The sequence below is a fragment of the Chlorocebus sabaeus genome, chromosome 19 (genome assembly GCF_047675955.1).
Source record: "Chlorocebus sabaeus isolate Y175 chromosome 19, mChlSab1.0.hap1, whole genome shotgun sequence".
Classification (NCBI taxonomy): domain Eukaryota; kingdom Metazoa; phylum Chordata; class Mammalia; order Primates; family Cercopithecidae; genus Chlorocebus; species Chlorocebus sabaeus.
This window is the reverse complement of record NC_132922.1, coordinates 33,248,734-33,263,289: the sequence shown is the minus strand read 5'-3', so window position 1 is coordinate 33,263,289 and position 14,556 is coordinate 33,248,734. Positions and strand designations below refer to the sequence as shown.

General features: G+C 44.7%; 1 protein-coding gene across 1 annotated transcript in view; it reads right to left on the bottom strand.

The window, feature by feature from the left end:
* ATP6V1E1 (ATPase H+ transporting V1 subunit E1) overlaps positions 1 to 14,556 on the bottom strand; it is a 35,767-nt gene that overhangs the window by 5,532 nt on the left and 15,679 nt on the right. The window contains exons 4-6 of the mRNA XM_073007069.1: positions 14,200 to 14,266; positions 4,069 to 4,158; positions 2,370 to 2,438 (exon numbers count right to left, since the gene is read on the bottom strand). Coding sequence (XP_072863170.1) covers positions 2,370 to 2,438; positions 4,069 to 4,158; positions 14,200 to 14,266 — 226 coding nt within the window. The remainder of the gene's footprint in view (positions 1 to 2,369; positions 2,439 to 4,068; positions 4,159 to 14,199; positions 14,267 to 14,556) is intronic.

The following is a 14,556-nucleotide window of genomic DNA, read 5'->3' as shown; positions in this document are numbered from 1 at the left end:
AGCTGGAGGTGCATAAGGAGAGAAGAAGGAAGAGAAGTTTGGCTGCTGACATGAGCTTAACCTGGCAGTTGCAGATGGGGGGGGACAGCAGGCACCAGAAACAGCGGTGCCATGCCATACCCACAAGGATGGTTCTGATCAAACAACGGTATAACGGTCCTCAAAACATGAAGCACAGAATTACCACATGATCCGGCAATTCTACCTCTGGGTATACAGACAAATGGGTAGAAAGCAGGACAGATATCCGTATACCCATGTTTGCAGCAGGATTATTCACAGTAGCCAAAAGGTGGGAACAACCCAAGTGTCCAGTGACAGATGAACGGATCAGCACAACGTGGGGCACCCACACCGCGGGTCAGCACAACGTGGGGCAGCCACACTGTGGAATATTATTCAGCCTTACAAAGGAAGGGCATTCTGACCCAGACTACAGGGACCTTGAAGGCATTATGCTAAGTGAAATCAAACAGTCTCAAAAGGACAAATACTGAATGTTTCCACTTATATGAGGTGAACAGGGGAGAAGAGAGAAGAGAAATAATGGAGAGTTAGTGTTTAATGAGCACGAAGTTTCACTATGGGAAAATGGAAAAGTTCTGAAGATGGATGATGGTGATGGCTGCACAATGTTGTAAATGTACTTAATGGCACAATGTATGGTTTAAATGGTAAATGGTATGTGTATTTTACCACAATTAAAAAAAAAAAAAAAAAAAGAAAGGCTGGGCGCCGTGGCTCACGCCTGTAATCCCAACACTTTGGGAGGCCAAGGCAGGCAGGTCACAAGGTCAGTTCAAGACCAGCCTGGCCAACATGGTGAAACCGTTTCTACTAAAGATACAAAAAATTAGCCAGGCATGGTGGTGCGCGCCTCTAATCCCAGCTACTTGGGAGGCTGAGGCAGGAGAATTGCTTGAACCCAGGGAGAGGAGGCTGCAGTGAGTCGAGATTACACCACTGCACTCCAGCCTGGGCAACAGAGCAAGACTCCATCTCAAAAAAAAAAAAAAAAAACGGGCGCAGTGACTCAAGCCGTAACCCCAGCACTTTGGGAGGCTGAGGCAGGTGGATCATGAGGTCAGGAGATCGAGACCATCTTGGCTAACACAGTGAAACTCCGTCTCTACTAAAAATACAAAAATTTGCCAGGCGTGGTGGCGGGCGCCTGTAGTCCCAGCTACTTGGGAGGCTGAGGCAGGAGAATGGTGTGAACCCGGGAGGCGGAGGTTGCAGTGAGCCAAGATCGCGCCACAGCACTCCAGCCTGGGTGACAGAGCCAGACTGTCTCAAAAAAAAGAAAAAAGAGAAGTGAGTTTTTACCGCTACCTTGCAATTAGTGTGGTGGACATAATAAAGTCTTGTCTTTGAACAATATTGTGCACACTCAAGTAACCATGTAAATCCTTTCTTGGAAGAACTGAAGACCATCCACATTTCTCTCTGACAGTATTACTTTGTTGAACAAATCAATGCATCTATTCAAGAGTTCCTTGTGTTCAAATCTAATGCAGCACCACTTTGGAGAGCTAATCACCAATTCTGGACACTGATACTGTAGAAGTTTCAAGAAAAAGCTTGCTTGGCACCCAGAAATATCACGGTGTTATCTAGCGAAGGCTAGTGAGCAACTGAAACCTCCCTCCACTGAATGACATCACCGTGGTGAATTCTCCATGATGATGTTGAGCTCTGTTTTACAGGTTAATAAGTGAGACTGTCAGTATAAACACAGACTTGGGTTACTGAGATGGTTTCTAACCTCTTATTATAGTGGAGAATGTATAGTTAAGGGGAATGAATATCTATGTTCTCTAGCTGGCACTTTCTTTCCTAGTGCACAAGTAACTCAGGGAGACAAATTATAATAAAAATGCAAATAGGTCGCACGCAGTGGCTCACGCCTGTAATCCTAGCACTTTGGGGGACCGAGGTGGGTGGAGAACTCAGACTCAGAGCTGACCAGACTCTCTGGGATACTGCCATTGTACTCCATCCTGGGCAATAGAGTGAGACTCCATCCAAAAAAAAAACAAAAAGAAAAGAAGGAAGGAGGAGAGAGAGTGAAAGGGAGAAAGAGAAAGAGAAAGAGAGAAAGAGAGAGAGAGAGAGAAAGAAAGAAAGAAGGAAAGAAAGAAAGAAAGAGAAAAAGAAAGAAAGAAAGAGAAAGAAAGAAAGAAGGAAGGAAGGAAGGAAGGAAGGAAAGAAAAAGAAAGAAAGAAAGAAAGAAAGAAAGAAAGAAAGAAAGAAAGAAAGAAAGAAAGAAAGAAAGAAAGAAAAGAAAGAAAGAGAAAAGAAAAGAAAAGAAACAGAGAGAGGGAGAAAGAGAAAGAGAGAAAGATAAAAAATTATCCTAAGTTCTTTACCTTTACCAGAGGGAAATCTTGTTTCCTGCAACGAACAATCATTCGGGGCTCCAGCAACTGGTACAAACCCTGGAAGAAATAGTAAATACAATCAGTAGAAAATGCAAACTATAAAATAAAGCAACAGGCCAGGCGCAGTGGCTCAGGTCTGTAATTCTAACATTTTGGGAGGCCAAGGTGGGCGGACTGCCTGAGCTCAGAAATTCGAGACCAGCCTAGGCAACAAGGCAAAACTCCATCTCTATTAAAAATACAAAAAATTAGCCTGGCATGATGGTGCACGCCTATAACTCCAGCCTACTCAGGAGGCTGAGGCAAGAGAACGGCATGAACCCAGGAGACGGAAGTTTAAGTAAACAGAGATGATGCCACTGCACTCCTGCCTGGCTGACAGAGTGAGACTCTGTCTCCAAAAACAAATAAAAATAAAAATAAAATAAAATAAAATAGCCAGGCGTGGTGGCTCACGCCTGTAATCCCAGCACTTTGAGAGGCCGAGGTGGGTGGATCACGAGATCAGGAGATCAAGACTATCCTGGCTAACACCGTGAAACCCCATCTCTACTAAAAATACAAAAAATTAGGCCAGGCGCGGTGGCTCACACCTGTAGTCCCAGCACTTTGGGAGGCCGAGGTGGGCAGATCATGAGGTCAGGAGATCGAGACCATCCTGGCTAACACAGTGAAACCCCGTCTCTACTAAAAATATAAAAAAAATTAGCCAGGCGTGGTGGCGGGCACCTGTAACCCCAGCTACTCGGGAGGCTGAGGCAGGAGAATCGCTTGGACCTGGGAGGTGGATGCTGCAGTAAGCCCGAGATTGCGCCACTGCACTCCAGCCTGGGTGACAGAGTGAGACTCCGTCTCAAAAATAAATAAATAAATAAAAATTAAAAAAATTAGCTGGGTGTGGTGGCGGGCGACTGTAGTCCCAGCTACTCGGGAGGCTGAGGCAGGAGAATGGTGTGAACCCGGGAGGCGGAGCTTGCAGTGAGCTTTGACTGCACCACTGCACTCCAGCCTGGACGACAGAGCAAGACTCCGTCTCAAAAATAAATAAACAAATAAATAAAGCAACTTGTAAAATAGGACGTTTCTATAGTTCTTTCATTTAGGTTGGAAAAACTTCCCCTGGTAGGTTCCACTAACAGACGGCATATACTACACGAGACCATAGAAAGATCAATCTATCACAAACCAGATAAATGAACCCAAACCTTTGGTCGTAGAAACAAAATTCATGCAGATGCCTTATGTTACATCAACCAAGCTGAGGACAAATATTGTTGATATTAACATAAGTAAAATAAGGATTCCCAGCTCAGCAGTAAACAATTAAAACATACACAGTGTTTGGTTGGAATCCTAAATCTAAAGCAAGTATTTTAGTGGCAAAATCAAATTAAGGGAATTTAAAGCTAGCCATTGCAAGCAAATTTGACCCTTAAGTCATGTAAGACTACATAAATGAGTAGCGGGCTGGAAGTCTTATCCAACCAGACGGATTTACTCTTTTCCTATGCAGCACACATTTTAGGTATGGTCAAGAGTGGAAGGGAAAAAGCTAAAAGAAAAAAAAAAGGGTGAAAGGAAAAAACTTATGATGAGAAAGCAGGAAAAACAGAGCTGGTCTCTAACAGACACGCTAAATTTTCTCAGAACTGTGGCTATCAACAGTAGATCTGGTTTGTGAGGGTACCTGGAGAACCAGTCCATCCAGCAGCACTTGGTACCTGGTTGTATCCTTTACCACCTTGCTGAGTCTCTGTTTTGCTTCATTTAGTAGGTCCTACAAAGATGAGAACAGATAAAAGTTATCTACCCATCTGGGCAGTCAGCTCAGAACCCACTGTGCGGCTGACCCTGGCTCATGCCCAGCTGCCTCACATTTTATTGCTGGGATTTCATTCAACACACATTCCCTGAGATCTGAGATAAAGCAGGGGCTGTGCTGGGTCCACAGAAGCATGTAACACCATCTCTACTCCCAGGGAGTCCACGGCCTCGCAGAGAACAGCTCAGGTAACCATCAGTTCAGAAACCGACACATGTGACTGACATGGGAAGATGTGCACGGTGTAACTTGGAAAAGCAAGCTATTAAAACGCTTATACAAGATTATTCCCCCCCTTTTTTTTTTAAGGAAAATAATATCAATAATTACCATCAGTGTGATAAGCTACTAACATTCCAGTGAGATGCCCTTTGATGTGATTCTAAGCTCAAATAACTTTCTGGTTCTAATCTGGCTCCTCATGTAGCTTTTCCACAGCTGTCTCTCACTGTCAACTACTACAGTTCACATGTGGGCTTATCTGTATTTTATGAGTTTGGAAGGGAAAATCTGTCCAACTGAACCTAACTGTCCTGAGGATTCTGAAAATATTAGGAATTTGCTCCTCAAAAGCAGGAAACCAAAACCTGATTATGATGTCAACAACAAAACCGTATCTCCCTGGCCCTGCCTAGTCTGAGGAGTCAGTGGGCATTTATTTCTTTTCTTTCTCGTTTTTTTTTTTTTTGCGACAGAGTCTCACTTTGTCGCCTAGGCTGGAGTGCAGTGGTGCGATCTTGGCTCACTGCAACCGCTACCTCCCGGGTTCAAGCGATTCTCCTGCCTCAGCCTCCTGAGTAGCTGGGATTACAGGTGCACACCACCATGCCCGGCTAATTTTTGTATTTTTAGTAGAGACAGGGTTTCACCATGTTGGTCAGGCTGGTCTCGAACTCCTGAGCTTGTGATCCACCCTCCTTGGCCTCCCGAAGTGTTGGGATTACAGACATGAGCCACCGAGCCTGGCCAAAGACATTTATTTCTATTTCATCTCTAACCACAGCAACAGAAATCTCCACTTCAGTACCAATGTCTCAGAATTTAAATGTTAGTGGTTATTTATTCTCCTTTAAAAAAGAAAACTTGGCCAGGCGCAGTGGCTCACAACTGTAATCCCAGCACTTTGGGAGGCTAAGGGAGGCAGATCACCTGAGGTCAGGAGTTAGAGACCAGCTTGGCCAACATGGTGAAACCCTGTCTCTACTTAAAATACAAAAAATTAGCCTGTAATCCCAGCTACTCAGGAGGTCAGGCAGAAGAATCGCTTGAACCCGGGAGGCAGAGCTTGCAGCGAGTCAAGATCGCGCCACTGCACTCCACCCAGGGTGACAGAGCAAGACTCCATCTCAAGAAGAAAGAAAAGAGAAGAAAACTTAAACTTATGGCCAGGCGTAGTGGCTCCCGCCTGTAATCCCAGTACTTTGGGAGGCCGAGGCAGGCGGATCACCTGAGGTCGGGAGTTTGACACTAGCCTGACCAACATGGAAAAACTCCATCTCTACTAAAAATACAAAATTAGCTGGGCGTGGTGGTGCATGCCTGTAATCCCAGCTGCTTGGGTGGCTGAGGCAGGAGAAGTGCTTGAACCTGGGAGGCAGAGGTTGCAGTGAGCCAAAATTGCGCCATTGCACTCCAGCCTGGGCAATAAGAGCAAAACTCCGTCTCAAATTAAAAAAAAAAAAGAAAACTTATGAGTAAGTTTTGAGGTTTGGGGAAATGATAAGAAAGAACTATCATTCATTCAACACTCATTTTGTTTCAGGCATTATACTAGTCACTTTACCTAGGTGATCTAATTTTTTTCTAAATAAGCTTCAGGTGGATGTTTCTCTCTTTTTTTTTTGAGACAGGGCGTTGCTCTGTCACCCAGGCTGAAGTACAGTGGCGCAGTCATAGCTCACTCCTCCTGCCTCCGCCTCCAGAGTAGCTGGGGCACCACCACGCCTGGTTAATTTTTTTAAATTTCTGGTAGAGACAAGGTCTTACTGTGTTGCCCAGGCTGGTCTTCAATGCTCAAGCTATCCTCCTGCCTCAGCCTCCCAAAGTGTAGGGATTATAGGCATAAGGGATGGTGCCTGGTCTTCTCCTATTTTTTAATAGGAAATGAAGGGTTCAAAGGAGTCAATGGGGTTTAAAAATCTGCCCACTGAACAGCTGGGAAGGGTAAAAATGGAACTTAAACCTCAAAGGAATTCCAAAGCGTGCACTCTTAATCCTGGAAAACACCTGGGCAGGCAAGGAAAAAGGATCAATACAGAAAAATATCTATAAAGGATTATGCAACTTAGAACAAAGCAGCATTGGCCAGGCGCGGTGGCTCAAGCCTGTAATCCCAGCACTTTGGGAGGCCGAGACGGGCGGATCACGAGGTCAGGAGATCGAGACCATCCTAGCTAACACCGTGAAACCCCATCTCTACTAAAAATACAAAAAAAAACTAGCCGGGAGGCGGAGCTTGCAGTGAGCTGAGATCCGGCCACTGCACTCCAGCCTGGGCAGCAGAGCGAGACTCCATCTCAAAAAAAAAAAAAAAAAAAAAAAGAACAAAGCAGCAAACAGCTTGACTATTTTCTTTTAATTTTTACCCCGGTTCTGTATTTCCCCCTTCCTTCCATCTTTTGTCAATATCCTTTTCTAACTGCCTGACAATTTCCTTTCCTTTCACAACTTCTTATTCTATGGATAAACTAGAAGTAAAATGTTTCAAAATAGCAAAATCCATTCAAAGCATGTATGTGTGCTTTTATGTAGATTGAATCCTGTTTGATCTACATCATCTCACAGTCTGTTTCAAAGCATGTATGTGTGCTTTTATGTAGATTGAATCCTCTTTGATCTATATCATCTCACAGTCTGTTTCCTCATTGCTCCACATCTCTTATTTACAGGGTTCAATGATGGCAAGAAGTTAAGACTGTAAGCAGTTAAAAAAGAAACAAGTATCTTTAGAATAACAGAAATTACATAAATGTTTATCTTCTCGAAATTCTAAGTCAGAGAAATAAAAGTTCAAGCTATATACTGAATTCAAGTTGCATGCAACAGTATACTTGGATTTGTTCCAAAAGAGATTAAAACACACAGCCCAGCTGGTGAACAGGCCATGCACGCTGCCTTCAGCTCCTCACCTCACACGCACTTCTCCCTTCTCACGCCATAACAATCTGGCTTTCTGCCTTCATCAGTCCAGTGAAACTGCTCTGGCAAATGTAAGAAATGACATCTTGACTGCAAGATCCAAAGACCTCCATGCTCTTCCTACTGTGATTCTCTCAAACACTGAACACTGTATTAGAGACCATTTTGTTCAAGTTTGTGGTTCCCTTGGCTTCCGTGTATTCAAAACTGTATTCATTCCCCCCACGTTTCCTTAGCAATTTATTTTCTATTAAATCTGATGCTTCTCAGTTTATTTGGCCTGCTTCTCTTCTAATTCTCCATCCAAAACCACAGGGCTCTCATCTCTGTCCACAGCTCCAGCAGGGACTTCTGTGTTGTCTCCACATAAGCTCCTCTTCTCTCCTAACAGACTCATGGAGCTTCACCTGGAATCCTAAGGCAATTCAAACGCAACGTTTTTTTCACCATTCCTTACCTGTTCTTCCTATATTTCTTTCTTTCTTTTTTTTTTTTTGACATGGAGTCTCACACTGTCGCCAGGCTGGAGTGCAGCGGCGTGATCTTGGCTCACTGCAACCCCTGACTCCCCGGTTCAAACAATTCTCCTGCCTCAGCGTCCCAAGTAGCTGGGATTACAGGCACCTGCCCCCATGCCCAGCTAATTTTTGTATTTTTAGTAGAGATGGGTTTTCACCATGTTTGCCAGGATGGTCTCGATCTCCTGACCTCACAATCCGCCTGCCTTGGCCTCCCAAAGTGCTGGGATTACAGGCATGAGCCACCACGTCCGGCCTGTTCTTCCTATATTTCTAATCTTCATTCCATCTACCAGTTGCCCAGACTACAAACCCTTACATCATTCTTGACTCCTTTGCGTTCACTCATCACAACTGTAAGTCACCAAGTCCTACAGATCCTACCTTTTTAGGATCTCTGGAACAGGCCTGTCTTCTCTTTCTGCTGCCACCATTCTACTTCTTGACCAGGAAGGTAAGCCATACCCTCCCTGTTTCTACTCCACATGGTCACCAGTGGTGTTTCTCTAACACAAATGTAACCATTAAACACTGTTTCTCAAAGTGTGGTTCTCAGACTACCCGCACCAAGATTACCCTGAGCTGCTTGTTTAAATGCTGACTCCTGACTAGAATATAAAAGTCTCTGGAAATGGGAATGAACATTTGCATTTTAACAAGGTCCCCCAGGTGATTTTTATGCCCATTAAAGTTAGAGAATTAGGGCTGGGCACAGTGGCTCACGCCTGTAATCCCAGCACATTGGGAGGCTGACGGCAGATCACCTGAGGTCAGGAGTTCGAGACCAGCCTGACCAACATGGAGAAACCACATCTCTACTAAAAACACAAAAAAAATTAGCCAGGCCTGGTGGCGCATGCCTGTAATCTCAGCTACTCGGAAGGCTGAGCCAGGAAAATCGCTTGAACCCGGGAGGTGGAGGTTGCGGTGAGCCAAGATCGCTCCATTGTACTCCAGCCTGGGAAACAAGAGCGGAACTCGGGTCTCAAAAAAAAAAACAAAACACAGAGAATTAGCCAAAAGGATAAAGTCCATATTCTTCAGCAGACACTCAAGGCCCTTCTCATCAGACCCTAATATATGGCCTGTTCTCTGCCCACTACTCACTCTGCCAGACTACCTCCATTTCCTGCACATGTCAAATTCAGGCCTCGGTTTTTCACTCACACTGCTCTCTCCATTCTGTCTCCCATCTCATGACTAATTCTTCAAGTCATGCTCAAACAGCTGCAGTGGAGATATATTATCTTGTCCAGGTCCTGTTAGACTGCAGACTCCTCCTAGAGGGGCTAGCACAATACAGGACACATGGGATAAATGTACTGTTAAATTCTTTTTTTTTTTTTTTTGAGATGGAGTCTTGCTCTGTCGCCCAGGCTGGAGTGCAGTGGCGCGATCTCGGCTCACTGCAAGCTTCGTCTCCCGGGTTCACGCCATTCTGCTTCAGCCTCCCGAGTAGCTGAGACTACAGGCGCCCGCCACCACGCCTGGCTAATTTTTTGTATTTTTAATAGAGACAGGGTTTCACTGTGTTAGCCAGGATGGTCTCGATCTCCTGACCTTGTGATCCACCCGCCTCAGCCTCCCAAAGTGCTGGGATTACAGGCGTGAGCCACCGCGCCCGGTCAATGTACTGTTAAATTCAAACAGCTTAGTTCCTCAAGGGAACCCAGCTAAGTTACGACATGAAAATAGACAAGTGACAACTGAGGGATAACATGAGTATCAAAACCTGAATTTTGTTTGCAACAATTTTAAAGTCAGCAGACAAACTCAGAGAGCGACTAAATCCGGGGAAGACGTGTGGTATGAACTAAATGACTCCTTTGTCTTTCAAGGTCATAAAAGAGAATTATTTTTCTCTAGCCCATTTCTTTTTGTTTCTATTATTTATTATTATTATTATTATTATTATTTTTTTTTTTTTTTTTTTTTGAGACGGAGTCTCGCTCTGTCGCCCAGGCTGGAGTGCAGTGGCGCAATCTCGGCTCACTGCAAGCTCCGCTTCCCGGGTTCACGCCATTCTCCTACCTCAGCCTCCCCAGTAGCTGGGACTACAGGCGCCCGCCACTGCGCCCGGCTAATTTTTTTCTATTTTTTAGTAGAGACGGGGTTTCACCATGGTCTCGATCTCCTGACCTTGTGATCCACCCGCCTCGGCCTCCCAAAGTGCTGGGATTACAGGCGTGAGCCACTGCGCCCGGCCTATTTATTATTTTTATTTCAGAGACAGGGTCTCCCTGTGTCATTTATGCTGAAATGCAGTGGCATTATCACAGCTCACTGGAGCCACAAACTCTTGGGCTCAAGAGATTCTCCCGTCTCAGCCTGCAGAGTAGCTGGGACCAGAGGCATGCGCTACCACATCTGCCTAATTTTTTAAAATCTTTTGTACAGACAGGGTCTCCCTATGTCTATCAGACCGGTCTCAAACTGCTGGCCTCAAGTCACACTCCCTCCTTGGCCTCATAACCTGCTGTGACTATAGGCATGAGCCATGTCACTCGGCTAGCCCATCACTTAAAAGAAAATTGATTACTGTATTTTGGAAAACTATCCTAAGTAGAAAGTAATACACATTCATTCCACACAACTGCACTTCCTTTTTTTTTTATTTTTTGATAGGGAGTCTTGCTCTGTCACCCACGCTGGAGTACCCTGGTGGGATTTCAGCTCACTGCAACCTCCGCCTCCCGGGTTCAAGCAGTTCTCCTGCCTCAGCCTCTCGAGTAGCTGGGACTATAGGCGCATGCCACCATCTCCAGCTAATTTTTTTGCATTTTTAGTAGAGACAGGGTTTCACCATGTTGGCCAGGCTGGTCTCAAACTCCTGACCTCAAGTGATCCATCTGCCTCGGCGTGCCAAAGTGCTGGGATTACAGGCGTGAGCCACCGTGCCTGGCCCTGCACTTTCTTTTAATATCTTCCACGTCAAAATTTGAAAACCGCTGTGTGTCATGAGAGATGTTAACCAAAATGTAATGTAACTATATGAATATTCCAGAGAGAAGGGAAAGAAGTTGAGAAGCACTGATATTCAAGTATTTGATAAATGAATGAATGATCTGAATTTTTTTTTTTTTTTTGAGATGGAGTCTCACTCTGTTGCCCAGGCTGGAGTGCAGTGGCTGGATCTCAGCTCACAGCAAGTTCCGCCTCCCAGGTTTATGCCATTCTCCTACCTCAGCCTCCCGAGTAGCTGGTACTACAGGCGTCTGCCACCTCGCCTGGCTAGTTGTTTTGTATTTTTTAGTAGAGACGGGGTTTCACTGTGTTAGCCAGGATGGTCTCGATCTCCTGACCTTGTGATCTGCCCATCTTGGCCTCCCAAAGTGCTGGGATTACAGGCTTGAGCCACCGCGCCCAGCCATGATCTGAATTTTATCTATGCCACTTCAAATTTTCCCTCTGAGGCCAGGCATGGTGGCTCTTGCCTGTAATCCCAGCTACATAGGAGGCTGTGTGGGAAGGACTGCTTGAGCCCAGGAGTTTGTGAGCTATGACTACACCACTGCATTCCAGCCTGGGCAACATAGCCAGATCCTGCCTCTTTAAAAAAAAAAAAAAAAAAAATTCCTTCTAAAAGCCAACTAGTAATTTTTTATGTATTTTAATAGATTTAAGGCAGCTTACAGAAGTGTATCTAATGAAAATGTTAATTACTTTTTAAAAAACAAATTAGAAAAAATAGCTGATAAAACATAAACAAGTGGATTAAAAAATTAGAGCAAAGAGAAAATAAGGGCAAGAAATAATAAAAGTTAGGCCGGGCGCGGTGGCTCAAGCCTGTAATCCCAGCACTTTGGGAGGCCGAGATGGGCGGATCACGAGGTCAGGAGATCAAGACCATCCTGGCTAACACAGTGAAACCCCATCTCTACTAAAAAATACAAAAAACTAGCCGGGCGAGGTGGCGGGCGCAGGTAGTCCCAGCTACTCGGGAGGCTGAGGCAGGAGAATGGCGTAAACCCGGGAGGGGGAGCATGCAGTGAGCTGAGATCCGGCCACTGCACTCCAGCCTGGGCGACACAGCAAGACTTTGTCTCAAAAAAAAAAAAAAAAAAAAGTTAAAATTAGAAGTCAAGTCAAATCCGGCCGGGCACGGTGGCTCACGCCTGTAATCCCAGCACTTTGGGAGGCCAAGGTGGGTAAATCACGAAGTCAGAAGATCGAGACCATCCTGGCTAACACGGTGAAACCCCGTCTCTACTAAAACTACAAAAAAACTAGCCGGGCGAGGTGGTGGGCGCCTGTAGTCCCAGCTACTCGGGAGGCTGAGGCAGGAGAATGGCATGAACCCGGGAGGCGGAGCTTGCAGTGAGCTGAGATCCGGCCACTGCACTCCAGCCTGGGTGACAGAGCGAGACTCCGTCTCAAAAAATAAATAAATAAATAAATAAAAAATTAAAAACCTAATTACAAAGCCTATTAATTAGCTAAAATTATAACCTTTTGCTATAACCTTGTGTGTTATAGCCCTTGCTACTTATATTTAGGAATGCTGCCAAGACATTAACATTACATGCCTCTAAACTTTTTTGACTTATACAAATAATAATATCTAAGCAGTAGATGTCACAGTTGTCATTTTTTACTTTGGGCATAAATAATGAAAAGACTATAGTCAAGAGGCTTTCTGGGCATTAGGACCCAATAAGCTTATATATATATATATATATATATATATATATATTTTTTTTTTTTTTTTTTTTTTTTTTTGAGATGGAGTCTTGCTCTGTGGCCCAGGCTGGGGTGCTGTGGCAGGATCTCGGCTCACTGCAAGCTCCGCCTCCCGGGTTCACGCCTTTCTCCTGCCTCAGCCTCCCGAGCAGTTGCGACTACAGGCGCCCGCCACCTCGCCCAGCTAGTTTTTTGTATTTTTTAGTAGAGACAGAGTTTCACCGGGTTAGCCAGGATGGTCTCGATCTCCTGACCTCGTGATCCGCCCGCCTCGGCCTCCCAAAGTGCTGGGATTACAGGCTTGAGCCACCGCGCCCGGCCTCCCGGCGTTATTTTTCTTAAGAAAACAAGCATCTTGACTTCCCGTTTTTGTTAACAGATCCACCATTCTCCTAGTACATCCATACCTGATACTCAAAATTTAGTGACGGACTTGGAAGAAAAGGCAGTCAGTCAATGTCTGGAAAGTCTTCCTGTAAAATCCATCAACACTAACACCGCTACTCAGTTCTCACTGCCACCATCAATTAATAAGAAGTGACAATCTAATAAGAACTGATCAATCTAATAAGAACTGACAACTTGGAATACTGGTTTGTCTTTCTGTCTCACCTAAGAAAACAGTATGTCTTCCATTTATTCAAGTTCTAGATTTTTAGTTGTATACCTGTTTTTATATAGGATTTACTCCTAGTAATTTAATAATTTCAGTAGCTATTATAGAGAAATCTACTTTTGGTTTTACAGTCACAATGAGTAACAGGGGAAACAGCAGGCATCCCTGTTTGGTTTATGAATATAATCCAAATAACTCTACACTTTCTCAACGAAGTGGTATGCTTCTGGAGGTTTCTGCTCTCTTCCTTAGAGGACTGTAATACTTTCCATATGGTTTTCTTTTTTTTTTTTTTTTTTTTTTTTGAGGCGGAGTCTCGCTCTGTCGCCCAGGCTGGGGTGCAGTGGCCAGATCTCGGCTCACTGCAAGCTCCGCCTCCCGGGTTCCCGCCATTCTCCTGCCTCAGCCTCCCGAGTAGCTGGGACTACAGGCGCCCGCCACCTCGCCCGGCTAGTTTTTTGTATTTTTTTAGTAGAGACGGGGTTTCACTGTGTTAACCAGGATGGTCTCGATCTCCTGACCTCGTGATCCGCCCGTCTCGGCCTCCCAAAGTGCTGGGATTACAGGCTTGAGCCACCGCGCCCGGCCTCCATATGGTTTTCTTTTCTCTAGCCTCCTCCCTGTTAAATTTAGCCTGCATGCTTATATCGTGAGCCTTATCTATGATATTCTCCACAAAATAATACCAAAGTTTCCACAGCTTTCTGTTGAGAACAGGTGAAGTTCTTTAGCCTCACACTCATGGCCTCTGTATTAACCATCCGATGGTTCTAGTCTCATTGATCCCTGTACCCTCGTGTACTGTGCAGTTCACCCATAGTGTGTGCTATGAGCCAGGAGAGTCTTACATGCTCGTTAGATCAGAAAGTCCTTCAATACAGGGCTTGGCTCTTATTCACTTTTGTATTTATTATAATAATTTGTTGAATGTTTTCTCTCTAAAAATTATTCAATCGACTCCTTAATTAATGTGAACTAGTAATCTACAATAGGCAAACGAATAACCATGTAATAATTTTATAACTAATGGGGCTAATTACTCACTGTGATAAGGTCATCTCTCGCTCTGAGGACTTTGAGTCTCGCTTGATTCATCAAATTGGACATCTGACTGCAAAATGGTATTGAAAAATAGCGTAAGTAACAACTTAAAACTGTAGAGAAAGAACTTGAACGCCTAGGCTGAAGCAATCCTCCTCCCTCAGCCTCCCCAAAGCACCAGGATCACAAGCGTGAACCACCTTGCCCAGCCTGCAGTTTCATCTTTGAACAATCCTTTCAAGCTTCCATTTTCACAAATCAAGAAAGAGAAGTTAAACAATCTGTCAGATTAGTAGTAGGCGGTCGAGTTAAGACCTGAATCTATATATGCCTGACTCCAAAGCGCCCGCTCCGTCTTCA